This window comes from Cygnus atratus, chromosome 3 (genome assembly GCF_013377495.2).
Source record: "Cygnus atratus isolate AKBS03 ecotype Queensland, Australia chromosome 3, CAtr_DNAZoo_HiC_assembly, whole genome shotgun sequence".
Taxonomy (NCBI): Eukaryota; Metazoa; Chordata; class Aves; order Anseriformes; family Anatidae; genus Cygnus; species Cygnus atratus.
The window spans coordinates 83,888,985-83,911,176 of record NC_066364.1 but is presented as its reverse complement, the minus strand read 5'-3'; the positions used below and the strand labels follow the sequence as shown (position 1 = coordinate 83,911,176).

The following is a 22,192-nucleotide window of genomic DNA, read 5'->3' as shown; positions in this document are numbered from 1 at the left end:
ACTGTGGTTTACAGCAAGGCTCTGCAGCCTCCCTCCTGCATCCCCTCCGCATGCCCACTGCACTCTCCTGAGGATGGGGAAATGCGTTCCTCAGAATCCCGTCAGTCCCTGGGTGCTGGGTGTGCAGGCATAAGAGAGGCCCAGAGGAAAGATGGTCATTGTGTTAAGGACAGCATATGGCCAACAACCACAGAGAAGGAGGGAAAAGGAACACGTTGATTGTTCTGTGTTCCCGTGAGACTGTCATCAAAAAGGGGGTGATGCTTGGGGTGGGAAAAAACTGAATTATCACCTCCTGCTCCTGCCCAGTAGAGAGAATCTTATCCTCCATAAGCATTTACAAGACCCATCACTGAAAACATTCGGGCTTCCTAGCACTGCCCACAACCACTGCCATTTCAGAGCAGCATGCTAGAAGCCATCAAATCTGTTTATTCATGTTCCAGCACAACCCTTTGGTTTCCATTGCTCTCACTCCCCAGTAATGGGAATACTCCTGCTGCATTAACAGGCAACACATTGCTGCTCACCCTCTCTCTGTTGCCTCACCCTATTTGGGTATAGAAGCAAATTAATTTAGTCTTCTCTCACAAGAATCACAGAATGGTTTGGGTTGGAAGGGACCTTAAAGACCACCTGGTTCCAGCCCCCTGCCACGGGCAGGGACACCTCCCACCAGATCAGGTTGCCCAAAGCCCCATCCAGCCTGGCCTTGGGCACTTCCAGGGATGGGGCATTCACAGCTTCTCTGGGCAGCCTGTGCCAGGGCCTCACCACCCTCTGAGTGAAGGGTTTCTTCCTTATATCTAATCTAAACCCACCATCTTTTAGTTTAAAGCCATTACTCTTTGTCCTATCACTACACACCCTGACAATCCTGGTCCCCTCACCAACCTTTCTTGTACTTGTTTCAGACTGAATTCATTCTTCATCCATGTAGGTGACCAGAACTTTAACCAGGAGAGGAATTGCTAGTCCTAATATTTATGCATAGGGGCATTAATATTTTTCTATTGCCATTCCTCATGTGTCTGCAGACTTCATTACCTTCTCAGTGTTGCATCGCCTGTGGACACCCGTGGTCATTAACCGACATGCCTAAATCAGCACAGACACCCCCACTCCTCTGTCTAGCTGATGAGCTCCCAGATTTCAGTAGAAATTGTTAGCAGTCTGTCAGAGCAAGCCCTTGCACAGGCCATTAATGCCATTTCTATTACTCTAGCCCTTAAGGTCCTGCAGCTGCTCCCAGCTGATGTTCTTCCTTTGTACAGACAATGGCTCTTCGCTTTGTGCAACCAGCCACTGTGATTAGCATGCTCCTGCTTTGTGTGTCAAGGCTGCTGATAATAACATGAAATAAAATGTCTCCCAAAACTGATCCTTGAGGATCTTCCCTGGTGGCCTTTCCTCTACTCTGATAGCTCCCACTTCAATGCAAACAACTGCTGCCTCATCAGTCTTCACTATCAGATGCATCTTACAGCTCCCTGTCTTCTTCAGCTTAAGAAATCATTCCTCATGGGGCTCCAATTCAGTTATTTACTCAAGTCTAGACAGAGGACATTTACCACTGTTCTTTCACCTAGAAAATCAGACATTAGGTATCATTATGCACAAAAGAGACGGCGAGGGTTGTATCCGGGGCTGTCATGGAGGAGTGCTTAATTTAAATGCACAAGTGGCTATTCCACAATTCCACTTCTTGGAACAGCCAAGAACTATCAAGGCTCCCCTTCAAGAAGATTATATCTGGTGTCTGTACTTACTCTAAAGTGAGTTTAAACTCACTCACACCTTCAGGATTTGTCCCTCCAACACGTGAATGCTAATACTGAATATATGTCGTAGCAGGACTTTCTTAACATTTCAGTGTTAACCTCTGCAGCTATCACAATAGCAAAAATTGATCATGTAATTCAGACAATCTAGCAGTGAACTCATTTCAGCTCCTCTCTTCTCTCCATCCTCCATACACGCTGATGAGCAAATCATTTAGAGAGGGCCTTGTCTGCTGACTGTATGGATTTTACTCAGCAGGAAAATATATTCATCTAACTGCACTTTGAATGGTAAGGATCTGAATAAATGAAACGAATTGTTCTATGAATAGAGGAATTAATGAAGACTGGTTTCCTGTGGGTTTGCGACCTATGTTCCTCCATTTCCTACCCTTCTGCTGTCCCCTCTTCTCCATGCTTCCTATCACCTCACCTTGCTGCATCCCACTCAGCTCGTCTCATCAGTTTCTCCTCCTCCCCCTGCTGCCCTGTGTGAGCCAGCACACATGTAGAGCAGCACAGAGCAGTGCAGGGCTGCAGCCTCATGCCTTCCTGGCTCAGCCAGAGCAGGCACCTGCTTCTGCCCCCTCCCTCGCCCAGGCCCAGGAGCCTTGAGGAGGCTTCAAATGTCTGAAGGCCTGTCCCCATGTTAAATCTGAGAGGAAATGGTCAATTGAATGGCCAACTAAAAGATCTACTGGGATGACTGGAAAGAGACGTGATGATGTATCCTTCAGTGTCTTAGAAAGTGGCTAAAAATCTCTTGCAGTATGTATGCCAGAGCTAGTCCCGCTCTTCGAGCTGGTCAGACTCCACAGTTCTGAAACACAGCATAGTGCAGAGAAGTCTTTCCCACCACCAGCTACTGAGGACAGAAAGGACGTTCCCCATATTAGCATTATGAGAGTGATTAGAGCCACCTAATTATAGCTCTGCAATGACAAAAATCTCAGCTCACAGATGTCAAGTTAGCCAGGCTTTTAAGTTCTTCATGTCCTGTGGCTTAGATTATTCCTGCTTTATAATTTTTCAGATCCATATTACAATTTTATGTCCAATTAATTCTCTGGGAAGATAGCAGTTCTCAGATGAATGTGGAGTAAACACAATCAATAACAAATGGGCTGTTATGAGAGTTCAAGTCACTATGGTATTGTTAACATTTTCCAGTAGGCCAGGTTTAGTTTTTTGTTTTTGTTGTTGTTGTTTCATATGATGTATGACACATTAAATACATAGCAAATGGCTTTAAGGTCCCTGTTTTCAAAGCTGCTACTGTATCAGTTTCCAAAAATGGTAAATTATGATGCAAAAGGGACCAAAGAAATTTGTCAACCCACAAATACTCCCTCAGTGCAACACATTTGCATATAGTTTAGCTAAGAGGTGTATTTGACCCAGGCATTTATAATTAACTCTTAACTTGTCATACATAAAGAAAAGCTTTATATTAATTTCAATGTTTTTGTTGCAATTCCAAGAAACACCAATTAGCTATCAAATGCTGACAACTTGCACTTATCACTGATTAGGGCTAGATATGAACTATAAACCTAACACATCACCATAGTGCAACAGCTCATTACCAGTCTAGCTTTCCTAGCTAATCTTTTCTACTAATTTTTATTTAGGGACCTTCTGGCTAGCTCATCTGAAAATTATACGCTAATGATCTGAGCAGAATTGAGAGCTTTAAACTGTAACACAGGAGAGAAAAAATTTCTATTTGATCTCCTTATGTTATGATAGATGCCATTTAATCAATTAGCACAGCAGTACACCTCATTCCAATCCAGATCTAGCAAATATAAAAGAAAACATAAAAGGGTGAGAGCTTCACACATCTCTAGACCTTCTCCACCATAAGACAGAGCATCATATATAACATATATATGATAACAGAGAATGTTTAAGAGCACAGTCACTGAGACAGCAGTCAAGACACTATTTCCTGTGGGTCTCCTACAAGTCCAGCATAGTGGATTGCCAAGGATGTGACTGCAGACAGTAGATGGGACATGTTAGAGATAGGGTCACAGCACTGTGCGCTGTCTCTCGCAAAGTGGCCCAAGAGGCATCCTGGGGTACCTGCTGCCAGTTAAGCCTCCAGAAGGTTTCACATGGGATGGTGGCCCCCTGGAATGGCCCAGAACCAGAAATGTGGCTTGGAAGCTGTGTCTGCTTCCTTTACTTCTATTCTTCTTGAGATTATGAAAGTGTTTGAGGAGCTGCATCCACAGTACACACTCTGGACAATCATGGACTACAGATGCTGCAGCAGTGACAATGAGTGCTTCATAATTATTTGCTAGAATTTTATGCTAGAATTACATAGAATTATATGATAAACAAGAATTACTTCTGAAATAAATTGGAGATAAAGAAAAAAGGATATTTCATAATATTCACTTTTTAATGAGTACAAAGGTTTAAGGACGATAAGATGTAGGTAGGAAAGGGTAGGAAAATGTAAACAATCCACATTCTATAAAGCTTGTATAAATTAAGAGTATTACGGGATATAAAAGTTCTATATTTAATAACTAATACAAACAGATTGAGAGCAATGACAAAGATCTGAGAAGCAGCATAAGATCACATTTAGATGCTATCTCATTCCCTGTAATCTAACTGTGCTGGAGTTTCTTTTCTGAAGATTATGAGGTTCACCCAACAATACCAATAATCATGTCCTGTGCTTCCTGGACTCTGAATGAGTTGAAGATAGAGATGATCAAAATTCATACTAATGACTTAAAAAACAAAATATGTTGCTAATTCAACCACTCAAACACCTCCATCGCTGCTCTCTACTTATGCAATTCAAAAATTGGATAATGCCAGAGAACGGCATGCTGAGCAAGTTCTCAACACTCATCTAGTCCTGACCTTGAGATGATAAGCAGGTAGTCTCTTATCTGCAAGAAGCTGGACCCTTTTCCTAAACAGTGGTAGAGATTTTTTCTTCATACTATGGACAAAAGGAGCAATCATTCCTCAGTACTCCCTTTCTTGGAACCTGAAAAGCAAGGGGCGTGAAGACTTGTTGGTCTCTGCCCATCTTTCTAGATCTCCCAAAATACTGTTCTCTAGTTAAATACACAAAGGTTTGCAGATTTAACTGCAAGAAACATCTCAGTATGAACATATTCAGACCACAGGGCAGAGAGATGTTCATTTATTATGGAAAAGGAGCTGGAAGGAAAAAGCACCATACATATTCCTATTGCATATTATGAGGTTAACCAAGGAGAACCTACTCTTGCATTCAGGTATTGCAAAACACTGTGAAAAGTGATACAGGCAGGATATCAACTGTAAGGTCAGTTAACTCAGTCCCTTTTTATTAAGATAATAATCACTGGTAAATAGTATTAGTTTGCTTCTGGCAGAATAGAACTGTATTTCCAAATTGTACAGTCTTAGAAGGGAACTGATATGAAGCTCCAGTTACTAGCACAATTAATATACAGAGAAGAATACATAATTCATTAGATTTAATATGGATTATAGAATTAGATATTAATAGGAAAATTTTGGATTTTTATATTCCTGTGAGATGAATTAATGTAAAACAACACACTGGGAATACTTGTCATGAAGCGTAACAGTTACTGGGTTTATATCTGTATGGACCATAAAATTATTAAGAAACTTATTTGTGCTCTGAACTTAGAGCAACTTTCAATATAGACAGATAAAATAACCGTTTAGTGCTTAAATGTGATATCGCTAGTCAAAATGATTCTCACATATCCACACTGTTATATTGAATATTACCTTACTATAATTTCACACACAGCCTGCAACGCTCTTCATTCAGCTAAACATTTCCTATTGAAAGGTGTGCTGTTTTGTTGCTGCTCTCTCCAATTACCCGTTGTTCTCTGGTCTTTGGCTAGGGGGACTTGTTTAGCAACAGGACAGTTTGCTCTCTGATTAAGGATCTAAACAGTTATTAGTGTGTAGCTGAGATTCCTTAAAAGAATCAGGCATCACCCTATAGAGAAGCACCACTGATGGACGGGACCTGGCCAATGGAATTAAAAATGTATTTTCATTGTCTTACTGCTCTATGGAAAAAAAAATGGTAGAAAAGTTTAAGCTAAACTACGAATTTTCTTGGGAGGACAAAAAAATCCATTTCAATTTTCGCAGTACACCTAACAGAAGTATTTGATACCAGGAGAAACCAGGGAAGTTCTTTCACAGCACTGCAGAAACATCATGGCCCTAGCTGGACAAGTCTTGACCCTGCTGGGAACACAGGTGACAGCCCTGGGGAGTGTGTACAGGAGAGAGACCCAAAGCATCGCATTCAGATTCACAGCAGCAGTAGCCTTTCCCCAAACAGCACCCTCATTGCCATGGGGCTTGCTGTGCTGAGAGGAACATCAGGGGAACTCTTATGACACCTGCGAATGGACACTGAGGACTCCACTGGTTGTGTGACCTACCTGAAGTTTGTCTGACACACAAATTATTTCTGGTGAACGAACCCATAAAGCACTGCAACCAAATGTAGCTCAAGACCAGCAAAAGCCACCAATTAAAATACCATTACACAACACATCTAAAATGGCAGAAGTCACCTAACAAGAGAAAAGAAAATCTGTTACCAGTTTAACAGGCTTATTTTATATTCTGTATATATATATATATATATATACACACAGTTCTCTGTGTGTGTGTGTATATATATACACACACAGAGAGCAACTACAGCACAATTACCCTCAGTTCCCTTTTGTACATGGACAACTATCTTCCACCACTCCAGAAGTGCCCATACATGAAAGGTGAGCAGGAGTCAGGAGATGCATGTGAGTGTGGTCTGACTGAGTACCCAGAGCTCCTGGCACAGTCTGTCTTTCTGCAGAAGTGCAGTTATTTCTGTAACACTATACCTTTGGAAACATTTTTTCCCCATGCAGTATATACAAACTGGGTAGCAGATCTGGATACAGCATCTAATTCTTGTCCTCTTGCACAGGTGTGTAACTTCAAAGCACATCACAGGGAGCCTATGAAAACCTTGTTTGCAACAGGGCGGAAATGTGGTCTAGGAGCACAAAGGATTCTCTTACCCTGTTTATATCTGGAGGCAGAAATGAAAATTGTGTCCAGTCCTTATATAAGACTGCTTCAGGGAGCTTCAGGTCCTACTGGCAGAGAGGTGATGAGGTGCTTTTAGTAGTTCTTGTTGTAAGTGGCTCCCCTCATTTGCTCTCCAGCTGTCTCCAAGATGAGCAGCACAGGTGCCTAGTGCAGCCTGAGCTGCCCTGAGGGACTGGCACAGTCAACACAGGAGCTACAGGAGACCCCTGTCCCCTCGAGCTGCTGCAGAAGGCAGGCAGCACACCCAGCGGGGCCGCAAGCTCCGAGAGCAGGGCAGAGACCTCAGTGAGAGCACCCACTCCTGCAGAGAGCGACAGAGCCCTGGCTCAGGTTGCCCAGAGAACCTCCCTCCTTCGAGATCTTCAAAAGCCACATGGACAGGGCCCTGGGCAATCTGCTCTAGGTGTCCCTGCTTGAGCAGAGGGTTGGACCAGATGACATCCAGAGTTCCCTTCCTTACCTCAGCCATTCTGTGATTCTGTGAACACATTATTCTTTCAATTCTGAGCCCCAGAATCCCTTCACATCTACTTCAGCTCCCAATTTCTCCTTTTGTTCTACAGAGATTGAAGACTGCATCTCCACAGGTCCCACTTTTGGAACAGTACCCAAAATAGTCGCTGTCACAATTCTGCTAACCCAGCTCTCTGCTCTGCAGAACCAGAAATCAAAGGAAGGCAGAAGGGCTGATATTTCTGACAGTACTGATGTACATTTTATCATTGATTTTCAAAATGAGTAAAGCTTTTTTTCTGCCCAAGAGCAAAAACTTAGGAATAGAAAGAGAAACAATTTAGTAACTCAAGCCCCCTAAAAAATAACCCATAATTTAAAATATGGCAGATAGAACAATTTTGCTGATGTGATAGATAGGACAAAATACATCTAAAACAGTTCCTGCTGTCTGAAATTACTTTTATTAAGTGTTGTCACATATTGCTGGAAAACATGTCATCTGATGGCATTTATAAATAAACAAAAATTTTAAAAATTAAAATAATCTAACAAGTTTGGTTCTGCAGCAGGAGAGGGAGCTCATTTTAATATTTCAGAAGTTAGTACTCACCAGCCTGCTCAACTCTGAAAAGTCAATGCATATTTTAAAAAATTCACTTCACATCTGTTCACTGTGTACAGGCCTGGAGGCAAGCACCATCCAGAAAACTTTGATCATCCAGCAGAAGCTAGTTGGTAACTGAAGGGCAGCGAGAGGATTGTCTTCGTCGTTTTCCTCTCCAACGTGTTATGAAAATAACAACTTCAATAAAAGTTTGTAGGGAAAAAAACATCAGCTGCAATGCCGTTCAAATGCTCCTGAAGCAGTATGAAAACTGGCTGAAATGTTCAGCATTTACCAGCACATAATTCTCTTCAAAGCTCTTCAAAATGGGCCTGTCACTCCATTGAGGGGGTTCAGTTAAGTTTCATATTGGTGAAATAGAGTCAGAGAAAAGTAACAGTCTGAAGAAACATTGTTCAACGATTTGCCCAGAGAATGTAAAACAAGATTTTGTGAGTTCACAAATGTGATTTATATACATTTCTGACTTTGAAAAGGAAAATCATATAGTCCTGTCTGTGCCAATTCAAGAGTCACACATTCCTATTTATGAGGCAAGTTCCCATATAACCTGCTTGAGCTCAAAATTCATGGTCACAGACCCGTTTGCAGGAAGTCATCAGATGATTGTACATTTCCACTTTTCACATTCACCGATTCACACCATCAAGCTCATCCCTTGCAATCCCAGACAATCCCATCACTAGGTAACACTTAACCCCATACTGCTTCTCTCAAAAAGTAAGCTGTTAATCATTGAATTCTGAACATGAACTACTGTATACAATACCCCTTAGCACGGATTTGAGGATTATCTCATCTAATTAGATATAAGCATGTTTTCTAATCTCTGGGCTTAAGTCAAAGCCCAATAAAAAGACTTCCATTGACTTACACTGAGTTTTGGATCAAGCATTGTGAGAACTTGATTATGCATTTCAAAGACAAAGAGACCTTAACAAAAAGTGTAACTAAATGACAAAGGAAGAAAAGCAGTTAACTGAGTTAAATGGTCTGGATGTCCCATGTCACTAGGGATGAGTCTTGAGAAAGAAATCACTGAAAGTTTCTGGATGTCATGCAAGTGTAACAATCCAGCTGACTGCTAGTTTTCAGACTCCTAAAAGCAGGAGATTCTAGGAGACAAACTAAAACATTCTTTAATATTTATTTATTTATACAACTGCCTGCCGTGTGCAAACAGGCTTATTCTAGCAATGAAAAGTTCGATTCTTGGGAAGTTATTCCGTTGACTAACAGGAAGCACTGTTAGCATGCTTTCAAGCTTACATCCCTCTGTCTCATTACTGAAGGATAATCATTCTGCTACGTCGTCTCACCGGAGCAATTCTCTCCTCCTGTGTGTACTTGCATCCTTGAAATACTACAGAGCAGTTGTCATTTCCCCTGTCAGAAAGGAGCTTCCTTGCAAGCTATGAAGCTTCATTTCTGTTATGGTGTTCTTCCAGGTAAGCAACCCTCTCACCTCAGACCTTTCACAATTCCTCTTGCTTCTCTTTTAAATTCTCTGCAGCCTGTAACATCTTCTTAGCAATGAGGTGCTCAAACCTGAATGAGGTATTATAGGGTCTGGTACTATGCAAAGAAAAGCAATTTTCTTTGGTAGTCTGCAGTGGCATGTGTGTGCTTTCTTGCCCCAAGTCACACCAGTTTTGTGCAGGGAAAGAAGGATCAGCAGGGAAATGAAAGTTAGCTTCACAGATAATATTTGCACGTAACTGTTCAAGGAACTGGATATAACCAAAAATGTGAACTAAGGCTAACAAAAATTACCACATGCTTTTTGCTAATTTGCTGCATTGCAAAAGATCTCATTATTCCAAGAAAATGACTATTTAAAAATTGTTCAATTATACATGAAATGAATTACCACCACATTTCCATGGGAGAAAATGTATTAGTGTTCAATTGAGCCTGAACTAGTCATGGAACAGGTGGGAATAAACTGCTGGATACCCTTACTGAAGCAATATTAAGGTTCAAAATGGCATTTTAATGAATTAAGTATAGATTCATTTGTACATGAAATCACCACAACTGCCTGTTTGGGTCCCAGTCAAGTTATAATTCAACAATAACTGCATGCTACCGGATTGCTTGTTCATTACCAGTCGTGGCTGTGCTGGCCCTGGACCAATGTGGTGTCCTTCCCTGATACAGCTATCTGCTGATGATAGGAATGGCTATTTAAATGCAATTAGTAATTGCTATTAAATCTTCCTATAAACCAAAAGCACTTCCCTTCTCATTTCATTTTGCAGTCCATCATTATTTCCTTATTATAGTATCTGTAAAGAAGTAATTCATCGAGTGGCTGAAAGAGCATTAGAAGAGCTAGCTCACAAGGACTGATTCTTCCCACGTGAACATCTGTGCAGAGTGGAGCCACGTCAGCTGAGGTCTGCTGTAAAACTGGGGTAATGGGATCGGGCTCAGTGAAAGCAACACACTCACCTGCATCCTCCCCACACACATGCAGACACCCTTGCTCCAATAATTAACGTGCTGCCAGTCTGGCAGAACTGAATTGAAAACCCAAAGCTGGGGAATGGCATGCTGTGGCTTTGTGCTCCACTGAAGCTTTCCTTGAGGATTTTGTCTACTACCTCTAACTAACTTCGTGATGAAACACACTACTGTAAAAAATAAATAAAAAATAAAAAAGCTCAAATCTGCACTATCAGCTGTACAAACCGTCCTACAATAAACTGCATTGCTGATGAACATTACAACAGTGATTGCTGGAGCATGCAAAATCTGTTACCCTCCTGCTCCTAAGTTGCAGATTAAATTACTCTAATAAAATGTAAAAAGTTTTCCTAATTCACAGACTGTGCATCCCTGATTCCATCTATAGTTCCCTGGAATAAAGAAGAAAACTGACAGATATTCAACCTAGTAAAAGTGTCAGCTACAGAAAACCCCCAAAGGTGAAAGTAATTGCCAGATGTTCCAAATCCTCATTATATCCGTGCTGACAGTGTTTCTGTGCTCACCTCTCTCTAGCAACTGCATCGCTCTTCCAATTTGCCAGAGCACTCTGGCGAGTGTCAAAGAGTGTGCACCTAAGGCCAGGTCCTCAGCTGGTATAATATGGCAAAGCTCCAGGGGCTTAAGTGCCTGCTAGCCAAGGCTCTGGCCCATGCGACCTGGCTGCCAACGTCATGGAAAACTTCCTTTGTTCCTGAGCAGCTCATGGTTTTGATAGCTAATTAGGAAATATTTCACATTCAAATAAATCTCAATTGACAGCTCTCCTACAACCGGATCACTTGGGGGTATTTCTTAGGCTTACTCCTTTATTTGAATGGGCTCATTTCATTTTCTCCTTTGCTTCCCAGTTCTCTGTGGATTGTTGCCTCCTCTATGCCTTATCTCCCAGTCTCTCTTGGAGCTCTCCCATTCATTTTGGACCATTTCCCAGTCCTGGGGCTCTGTTTCAGCTGTCACTCATGTCCTCATTTTCCCTTTCTATTCCCCATTTATCTGCTCTCACATTTATAGAAGTAAACCAGCAAAACAGTTCTTCACCCACTTCTAATATATTAAATTAACACAGAAAGATTGCAGATTCCAAAGGCTGCACAAGATTTTATTTTCTGAGGCTTTCTGTGGCTTTTGCACCATGTTCTCATTGAGGAGAAGCAAAAGCAAGCAACAGAAAATAACAATGCAGCAGTGGAAAGCCTAAGTAACTGGAATCACTCAAAAAATAATAATAATGTGATTTTAGGTTTAGGCTTGAGTGAAGTCACCAATAAACAGATTCCCCTTTGAGCATATAGTTCAATTTTGGCATTAAAAACTTCTTATACTTACCAAGCAGACTCAATTGTATGAATCCCACTAAACTAAGACTTAGTACAAACCTGTAGGTAAGGATAAAATCTCCAGTACTCATACTAGTTATTGTACAAGAGTCTTCCTGGAAACAAGAACTCCACCAAGCAGCGTACCATTTTCCTTACATAGAATACTCTTTCATTGATTTGGTGTTACTGCCAATTCTTTCCTCAGCAGCTGTTCAAATTGCTCTGCAGAGAAACCCTCCCAGGACAGCACTAGCAGAGCCATCCCTTGTGATGTTCCATCTTCCGAGTGTTAGTAGGAGCAACTACCGATGAGGATAATCCCAGAGTCAGACCGATCATGCTACTATATGCTTAGTAGCAGGCATACGGGAAGCCCTGTCAGAGTCTTTCACTGCTGTAAAAAAACATACTGTGTCTGATTCTGTGACAGTACCATTTTTATAGTGCTGCAATTCCACTGATGACAATGGAGGTATTCCTGATTTATGCAGGGATGAAAGAGAGTGTAGGAAAATTACCACTACTGTAGTTTACTTGCCATCATGGCCTCTCTTTCAATCATGTTGTCTTCACATCAGTTAAACTCTTGGTCTATTCTTACACATGCACTTTCTCCCAGTTGGCATCTGTGTAAGAGCCCCCAGTCCACCTTTTTTTTTTTTTTTTTTTTAAGCATAATAGATGAAGCAATGGCAGAGATACAGGTAGTGTTTGAAAAGTACAGCATCCGTGCTATTGATCAGTTAATTCCAGGTGCTGTGTTCAGTTTTGTTTAAATTTATTGTGAAGTGGTTTTTAGCTTTCCTTATCTCTTCCCGAAAAGTTTTCACTGACGTTTCATCTGAGAAAAATATTCTAACTTGTGCTATAAATGCAAAGGCAAGATGCATAAACAAAAGATAACCCCATTCTTTTCTCATGCAATTCCTCACACAGATGAAAAAACTGCAGACAGATACACCCATTTAACCAAGAAGAGAATCTGAATTACTGGATTCATCCAAACCTCATTTTTGTTTTAACCCCAATAATCAACTAGCAATTTAAGGAAATACCTGACATAAAGCATACTCTTTCAGCTCATCTTTTATACCACAATACCATAATACATCACTTTCCCTTTTCTCCTTTTCACTTAAAAGCAGTAATAGTCTACCCTTGGGAAAAGCATAAAGCCAGATTTTCCATCCCATTAGAACAATCTGTGTGAGTCTTTAGCTCTGAAATAAAGGTAACAGAGTCCTAGCAACACTTACAATGTAAGTCATGCTTTCTGCCAAATCTGAATGCTCTTTACAAAGTCCTGCTTGATTTTTTTCTAGCTCATTTTTATCAATGTGAATATATACATAAATAGATGATTTTCCAAAGGTCATGCAGAAGGAAAGAAAGTTTTAGCCTAAGGTTTAAGCACCATATTAGATCTTAAAACATGGTGGCTTGGTGGCTTTGGCTCTCGTGTAACCTTATACCAAACACTTAGTATCTTTTATTTTCTACCAAAAAAAAAAAAAGAACACAATACCAACATGTAATATATGGGACAATCTGCAAACATCTGAGAGAGAAGCAGAAGTTCAGAGAATAACATTCATGCTTTCAACTCACACCCATCTGTCTTGAGAACAAGACTGCACCTCTGGATAAGCATGAGCATCTAGTTCAAAATCCAGGATGCCTCCGGAAACACAAACACATTGGGATAGCACACTAAGAGAAAAGCCTATTAGATAAAATAAGCAACAATTTCTGAAAAAGAAATTCATACAGCCTTGCACTTTTCTAAACAGTTTTCTTACATTCTCATAGCCATTAAAATGTATAAAAATGATTATTTCCTAAACAGTATTACCATGAATTATTGCCACTACTGTTGCCTAGCAACTGGAGTAATTTTTGAATAGTGAGCTATATAAACCAGTATCTGGAGTTTGTGCAAATGGGTATTCATCTGAGGGTTTAAAACACATTCCTCATAGAAATCAGATGCAGAAAATGCAGCACTAATGTAAAGCTGAAACGCTTTTAAGAAAATAAAACAGCTCTAGTAATTGCTGCAGCTTAGCAAAATCCTCCTCCTATAGCAGAACTGAGCTCTGTCAAACTTGGCCAAGGCTGGAGTTGAGTTCCTTGCTCTTCTTGGGGTAGCAAGTGCCCCTTTCCAATCTTCATGAAGATGTTTGACATTCCTGTGGAGGAAATCATTCTTGCCCAGTCTTCTGAGGGATTTGCTCGTAACTCAAGAGCAATAGAAAATGGTGACATGAAATGGCAACATACTTAATTCAAATAATTCTATTTTTATATGACACATATTGAGCTAGAAGAACTCACTGGTTCATATCATACCATGACAGAGTGATGTGCTTAAAAATGTTCAAAATTGGTCTGGACATTAATAATGACAAAGAGATAACCCACTGATATATTAGAGAGAGATTATAAGCACATAAATGAAAGATACAAGCTCCCTTAAATCATGGCATAGTCACTTATTAGCTGCATGTGGTTGCCCATTATAGAGATTCTTGCCCATTCTTCAGACCCAAGTGGAATTTAACTCGATTGCAGGACAAGATCCCAACCTGTATTTTTTGATGTCTGAGAATTTCTGTATTACTTTCTTACAGCTCTAATAGACAAGTTCATGCTAAAGATAATGTCAATCTGTGTTACTGTTCCCAAACTCTTTTCCCAATGGAGAAAAATTCCAACTTACTGGCTTCCAAGGCTTTCCAGCCTTATGGGTAAGAAAAAAATGTAAAATGTGCTGAACACCAGCATGTTTCATGGAGACTGCAGACAAAGAGGCAAATTCATCTTGGCACAATCACACAGCCTGCTGAAGACAATGGAGTAATATCTGCCTATACCAACAATGAATCTGAGCAAGCTTTTCCCTATAACTGTTACCTGTAGAGACAAGGCTGAATACAGCACTAGGTGGAGTTTAAGAGACTGCAGCTTCTCGAAGTTCAGAAAACATTTCTGCAGTAAGAGAAAACCTTTATGTGTTGTTCTCAGACATTATTTCAGGGCTCCCAGGAAGCCGTACAGTGCCTACCGACAGGCTGCCACAAACTACCTAATGGCTGTTTAATAGCTCAGGCAGAGAAAAGATGCTCCATTTTGTCTGTTGCTATGTGGAAATTTGTTGAGACCACACACACAATGCACAGCGCTATCGCATAAAGGAAAAATTTCCCTTGTTTTCCTTCAGTACCACTCACAAATGGCAGTCAACAAAGTTTTAATTTTATCCTTAACAATGAAAGAGAATAACCCTAAACAAAGGGATACGATCTCAGCTAGATAGGCTAGCCGTTGCTGCAAACAAGAGGTGCTACTGAACACATATCACATCAGTCTATGGGATGCACAGCCTCTTCTACAATGCAGCACACACACACACCTCCTTCCTCTCTCCTCCACCTAGGAGCTGCACACACCTGCACTGCCAGATCGTTGAGCAACAGTATGTTTCCACAGCCACCACTCACGAACAGATCACCCTTGGGAAAAAACACATTCTGCACTCTTCTCAGCAAGAAGTGGACAGAAGTTGCTCCAAAATACACCAGTATGTTTAGCAAATTTCATTTTAAAAGTCCTCTTTGGAGACAGTGACATTGCCTCTGATTTCCAGACAACAAATCACTGCTGTATACTGTGCTTCTGTTCTTATAGGAGCAGATACAAGAGGAGATGTTGGCCTGAAGAGAGCTTTTATATTCTGTCAGCAGTACGGAGACATTGACGAGCAAGTGTGCTGGCACCACTGGCTGTGGAAGCTCAGAAGTGCAATAGCTGGGAACTGCTACAGAAAGGGATTGCTAGTGCAGCAAGTGGGAGACATGTTTGGTAATGCTTTTCTCACAGTCGGGCACTGCCAGGAAAAACAGCTGTTGTATGTGGTAACTATTTGTGTGTTCAGTTCTAGCCTAGGGAGCATCATTAACATCATTTTTCCATTTCTACAGTCTGCCTCCTCTTCCCTTCCATAAAAACTGAAAGGAAGAAGGACAGATTTTTTTTGATAAGCATAGACTGAGCTGCATTTAGTGAAGTAGTGTTTAAGCCATTTCCACACTACAACCAGGTGATCGAGCCACAGAACATTTCATGAATATTTATATGTACAAATTTGGTTGGCCCTTAACTGAATTCCAGTCTGACTGAATTCCAGGAACAGGAATATTTCTGAAGAGCACGCTTTAAGCCCTGACTGCCAAACAATTTTGGTAAATAAATGTTTAAAGAAAAATAAAATTAAAACCAAAAACCCATTTCATCTTTATTTTCTAAAATGAAGACAAAACCAAAGAAGTAAAACTTATCAATATCTTATACTCTTAAATGACCTTGAGAAAAATGGTATTTATAGTCTTCAAAATGGTAAAACAGGTAGAATTTATGGACTCAAACATACTCTGTGAATGACTTTCTTAGTTCATTTTTCATGTCACCCTACTGTTCCCAACTCCAGCTTTGATACACACATCTTCCACAGATGGTTACATTCAGTAGCAGTTCGATTACAAGATGCTACGTAAACTATTCCTATGAGGCTGGTTGCTACTCCCTAGGATTTAGGCTAGAGAAAAGCAATACCTTCCACAAAATCAGAAAACTCTCTAAAATAAAAGTTGTATGACTGTCTGGGTTGGGTAATGAGTCCAAACTTGCTTTCAGACCTGTACACATGACGAATGGGCTGAGACAACAATGAAGAGAAATGAGTACAAAACATACCTACTAGGTGAGCATTTCCTCTAATTTCCCAGAAGCCACCTGAAGTAGCAAAGGCCACTTGTCTAGTGTGACAAATAGAGTCTACTTCTTTTTTTGCAAGTGAAAGGCTGACAGAGATTCAAACCACACAAAAATAAAATGCAAAGTAACTTTGCATCACAGAAATAATCCCACGGCAAAGATTCATGTACATTGTGACTGATACGTTTGAGAAACAAAAATGTGCATAATGAACAGTAAAACATTTTTCTCAATAATGATTTCTCTCCTTTATGAGAGCAACTTTTGCCTCCATGGAGCAAATACAAAACTGGATCTCTGAAGCTTTAAAGAATTAAAAAATCTTCAAATAATCCTAGAAAACAAAATCTTCATGTGTTGAACTTTCATCCTTAAGATCTTTAAGGCAACTAGGTCCTCTATCTTCAGGCTTCTTCCTTTGTAATCTGAACATGAAATACAGTGTAGCTACCAGATATACCGCTAGATTAGGGTTCACTGAACTTCAGGGAGGTTTTGCAGACTGCCTCAAGAGGACTGCACCGACCCCAGGAGTCTCTCTCCCTGCTTATGACAAGTCTGCCGTGAGACAAGTAAACTGCTTGTAAGCAAGCATCCTCTCACTAGGTGTAACATAGAATATCACTTACTTGTACGGGATGTGTTTGCTTCCATTGACAAGGGCAAGGATGACATTGCCCAGTGCTGACAATGAGAGACAGAGGCCAGAGCTTCCTTCGCGGTTTTTGCTGAGCACTTTCACACAGCTCCCCAGGTCAATAAGGTGCAAGCGGCTGCGACCTCCAGACACTGTCATAAACAAAGAAAGCAAATGGTTAGCATGTGCCTCCAAAAGCAGTTTCCCAAGAAAGCTAAAGACTAGCTACGACTTGTGAAGAGGAAACAATCCAGAAACCTCTCTTAATTCGTGGTATCAGCAGCAAACTGTAGGGATCCTGCGAGTTCACTTTCAGCCTGTATTGCTATACGTTTCTGTCCGCTACTGGCTTGCTTAAAAATTGCTGAGGTTTTCACTACTCATCCACTCCTGCAAGTTTAACTCTGTGGCAGGCAGTCAGAATGTGCTTTTTTTTATTATTATTTTTTTATATAGCTCCTTTAGCCTATACCTTAGTTGGCTCTGTTTCTGTCTCTGAGATTTCTGTTTCTCTGCCTGGAAAACTACATGTTGAGAATTGCTGTTTGGTGGGCAGTGGTTTTGTGATAGCTTCAGTTTTTCTCTAATCTTTCCCATCTTGGATACTGAAGGTTCATAGGAACCAAGGCATCAATGAGATATTCAGCTTTGCTGTAAGTTTACATATTTTTACATTATCATTTGGGCTAAGAAAAGGTTTTCCATGCTGTGGGTAGTGGATTGTTAGAAAGCTGTTCTGTTCTGAAAATGGTTTCTGTAAAACTGGCAGTGGGTGCCTGTTTTCTGTCATGTTTACTCTGTACCAACACAACTACACTGAAAGTGAAAGGATGTTACCTTTGAAATACCAAGATTAACAGACATTTGCTCTTATGAAAAACCTATGTTTCCTTTATGAACCCAGGGGTGGGGACTTCATAGAATTTACAGAAGTGCTTCTAATTTTCTGTTTTCTGAAGACAATTTCCTAGCTGCTTTCTTTTTCCTTTTTTGTATTTTGTTGTTGTTGTTGTTTTACATCTGATCTTTGACAAGTCCTCCCTATTCTCAAGAGTTAGTTTAGAAGCAACTGAAGGAAAAGACAGTTTTGTTATAGCATCATAACTCAAAAGTTAGCACTCTTTGAGGATATGAACATAAACAGAAGTAGAAATACTTTCACTTCTGAGTTTACCTCTGTGCAACTAAATTCACATCCATTTCTACATAGCACCCTAACTCACACATCTAATCAAAAATATTTATATATATTACAACTGAGGGAGACCTGCTCACAAGAAAAGATGGCGATGGGAGCAACTATATGATGGAGATCTTAGAAAAGAAGTTTCCAGATCCATTTCATTGCTTTGGAAACGTCTTAACAACCACAAACACATTTTTCAATGATCCTGCATTGAGTAGCTGTGGTACCATGGCATGTAGGCATGTAGGTGCCACAGGAGGTAGAAGAAAATCCACAGAAGGAAATAAGTGCACATAGATATGTGAAGAAGAAACTTGTAAAACGCTGCGTGTTGACTAAAAGGTGATACATGATCATATCATTTTGCAGATTTACTTAGAGAAAGTTTAGTATGAAATACATATCTAAATATATAAATCATACAGCTACTAAAGGCATATGAAACATCAGCATACTAAAGGCGTATGTAACTTAAAAGATGTTAACCTACATTCAAAAAATAAGGAGGGAGAGAGATTTCATTTTGCAAGCACTGCAAAGCACAAGGCTCACTGCTTATTGCTACTACCTGGTATCTTGCATGACACAAAACTCTAAAAATACACAGCCTTTCTGTAGAAACCGTGACAATGCATTATATACAATGCTAAAATTCTGATTCAGTTGTAGGTTATAGCTAATTAAAATAAACAACTAGAAATAGATTTTTATGATAAAAGAAGAAAAAAAGGAAAAGGAACAAAGAAGAAGTGGAAATAAATTAGAAAAAAGGAGAAAAATGAAGAGAAAAAAGAGAACGAAACAACAGAGAAGATAAGAAAGGAAAAGAGCAAATTAAAGAGAGAAAATAGAAGGAAAAAGAGAAAGAAAAAAGATAAAAGAAAAAAAGAAAAAAGAAGATGAATATTTCTGTGAAAGTGGTTTATGCTATGGAATTTGACAATAATATTCCAATAATGTAGCCAGTATCTCTCGCAACAATTATCAAAATACAGTAACTGCGGCTTTTTTTTTTTAGGTCTCGTTAGTTCTTCAGCTACATTAGGTATTTGGCAAGAAGACTTCCACATATCAAATTATACTGCAATATCGGCTAAGTCATGTTGAATATGATGAAAAAGAAGTGAAGAATAAATGTCTGATTAAAATTAATAGTAGTAGCCAGACATTCAAAGTACTGTAACGTTCCCCAGATTACACTACAACCCATTAAACGTCCATGGATGTTTCAACACCGTGTTCTCTGAGGTGTTCACAGGGAAGTATCCACGCACGCTACAAATGCCTGAGCTCAGTGCAAAAAGTCATGCTCCCCAGGAGAACCATGCAGGCAGCTGCACCTTCGCTGCCTCTGAACCTTGCCCTCTAATTGTCCTTAAACTCTTAGACTTAGGATCCCCTAAGTCCTCTAAGATTGCTACCCTCAGAAGGCTGAAGTTATCCTTTGTGAGTACTCCCCGATGATTTTGCATAGAAAAACAAGGAAATATGTTTAGTTGCTACCAAAAATGACTGCAGGTGACCGTACTGGATTATATATAATAAATATTTCTGTTGCTAGGATTACCGGACACTGGGGAAACAAAACAAAATGAAGACAATCGCTGCCTTTCAAACTTCAGTCATATTGTTTGCACACATAGTCCTATTATACAGATTGAGGAAATCCAGAACAAGAGAAAGGACTGGATCTTTCATTCTTATTTAATTTACAAGTCAAAATAAGACGTGTTTCAGGACGGCAGATCCACTTGCTTGACCTGAAAATGAAATTATTTGTTAGGCAAGTTCTCCACTAATGTACCTGGCAGCTATAGAGAGAAGAAGAGAATCGGAACATCCTAGCACTTGTTTTTGTCAATGGCCACAGAGACTTTGCAGAGCTGACAGCTGAAAAATGACGGTGCCAGTTCTGCCACAATTCCATTTCTTTCAGTGGTACTAAGCCCACTTCATGACATTCCTGGTAACGAATCTAACCAGGAGGTAAGTACAGTACTGATGCATTACTCTAACTGTCATTTTTTTACCAAAATCATGCATTAGCCATCCCTTTAATTTCATCCTTTAGAAGGCAGGTTTCTTTTTTTTTTCTTTTTCTTTTTTTTTCCGAGCCTTTTTTAATCCTGTTACTGGAATCTATGTATCTCTACTGTCTGCACGTTGTTTTCTGAGAAGTCCTTCATTACAGAAGGAGACACTGATAATCACTAGGTGCCTTTTCTGAGCAGCTGGAATTCCCCCCTCATTCAATTATCAGCCAGATCTGACCCTGCCCAGCTCAAGAGGCCACTCAGATATGGGAACTTGAAGACAAGAGGTGGTATGGCCAAGAGATGAAAATATAACTACAGGCAGTTGGGAAAGCATGCCATATTATAATCTTCAAGGATCGTGTCATCTTCGTTTTTTAAAATGAGTCATTATAGCCACAGGAAAATATTTTTTTCTCTTTTATTAATTGCATTTGAAAATAATATAAATGTACATGTACTTGCCTGTAGTAAAAAACAGGGAGTATTAAATAACTGTAATAATAATTCCCTCAAAGTCAGCCATCTTTATTCCTATGCACCAGTCCGTTTGAGCATTCACAGTCTTCCTTTCCACCGCAGGGTGGTTAATTAATAAACCTTTAGTTAATTGAGTTTTCTGCCTGCCAATTCCACTGGGGTTATTACTTAAACACATGCAAACTGCATTTCCATTTAGAACAACTTTCTGGTTTTCTCTCTCACATTGTAAGTACAGTAAATGTAAATTTTCTGCATTCAAACATCAGACATTAATGCTGCAGTGGTGTTCACCCACTACACATCATTACTTGCAATCTACTCCTTATGACAAATGACCTATGCAGAGCCAGGAACAGAAATATGTATTATATCTGCAAAACTGTTTAAGCCACCAATTTAAAAAAAAAAAAAAAGAGGTCTCAGGTGTCTTTCAAACAAACAATTTTTCCCTGTAAAAATTTATTAAAAAAAAAAAAATAACAGGAAAGTTTGTCTTTTGGGTGGGGGTTCTCCTTATCTTGTACAAATCGTTTATCACTGGAATTTGCTAAAAAAAAAAAAAAAAGTATAGCTATAAACAGTTTGGGAGACTTGAAACAAAAGATAAATATAATAAAAAATATAAATGGTGAGAGTCAAAAGAAACCTTTGAAAATTACAGAATATATGAATAGACACAGCAGATACTGGAAGCACCTTTTCCTCATTTACAAATAGGAAATGGAATAAAGACACAAGTCAGTGAAAGTACCTATGGCAGAGAGAGAGCAAACCTACAGCCTGGAGTCTTCACACAAAGAACCACGAGCACACATGCAGGTGGGCCAGCAACTAAAACGTTGTGCTCCTCCAAGGAAAGCTGCAGGTTACGCACTGGCAAAATCAGCTCCCACACACTCTGCCCTATGGAGGTGCTGGATTGGAACAGTCAACGTGAGGGTGGCAGGGAATCCCCATCGCCACAATATTTCCATCCATGATCTCAACCCTGGAGCTATCAGTAAAGATAACACTAAAAGCCAGCCTGAAGAGCACTTTTGCATCTAAACACAGACATCCACACAGTGTTGAGCACTAACTGTTAATACCTCCACAAAGGCAGCAGCTAAATTGACAATTGATGGCAATAATCCCTCGTGGCCTTTAATGGCCTTTGCTGGATCTTCACCAGACGGGTAAGCAGTCTAAATGCACCCACCCCACCAGAGACCACTGCTAATTTTCACCACTAGAGAACACTGCTTAAAGGCTTATTCAAAGCCACCAGCGGCAAGGGAAGGGAGTGGGG

At 40.1% G+C, this 22,192-nt stretch overlaps 1 protein-coding gene across 1 annotated transcript in view; it reads right to left on the bottom strand.

Moving 5' to 3' along the window:
• Nucleotides 1-22,192, bottom strand: part of KIF26B (kinesin family member 26B) — a 295,107-nt gene that overhangs the window by 38,034 nt on the left and 234,881 nt on the right. Inside the window, exon 10 of the mRNA XM_035558389.2 lies at nucleotides 17,195-17,354. Within this exon, the coding sequence (XP_035414282.1) occupies nucleotides 17,195-17,354 (160 nt within the window). The remainder of the gene's footprint in view (nucleotides 1-17,194; nucleotides 17,355-22,192) is intronic.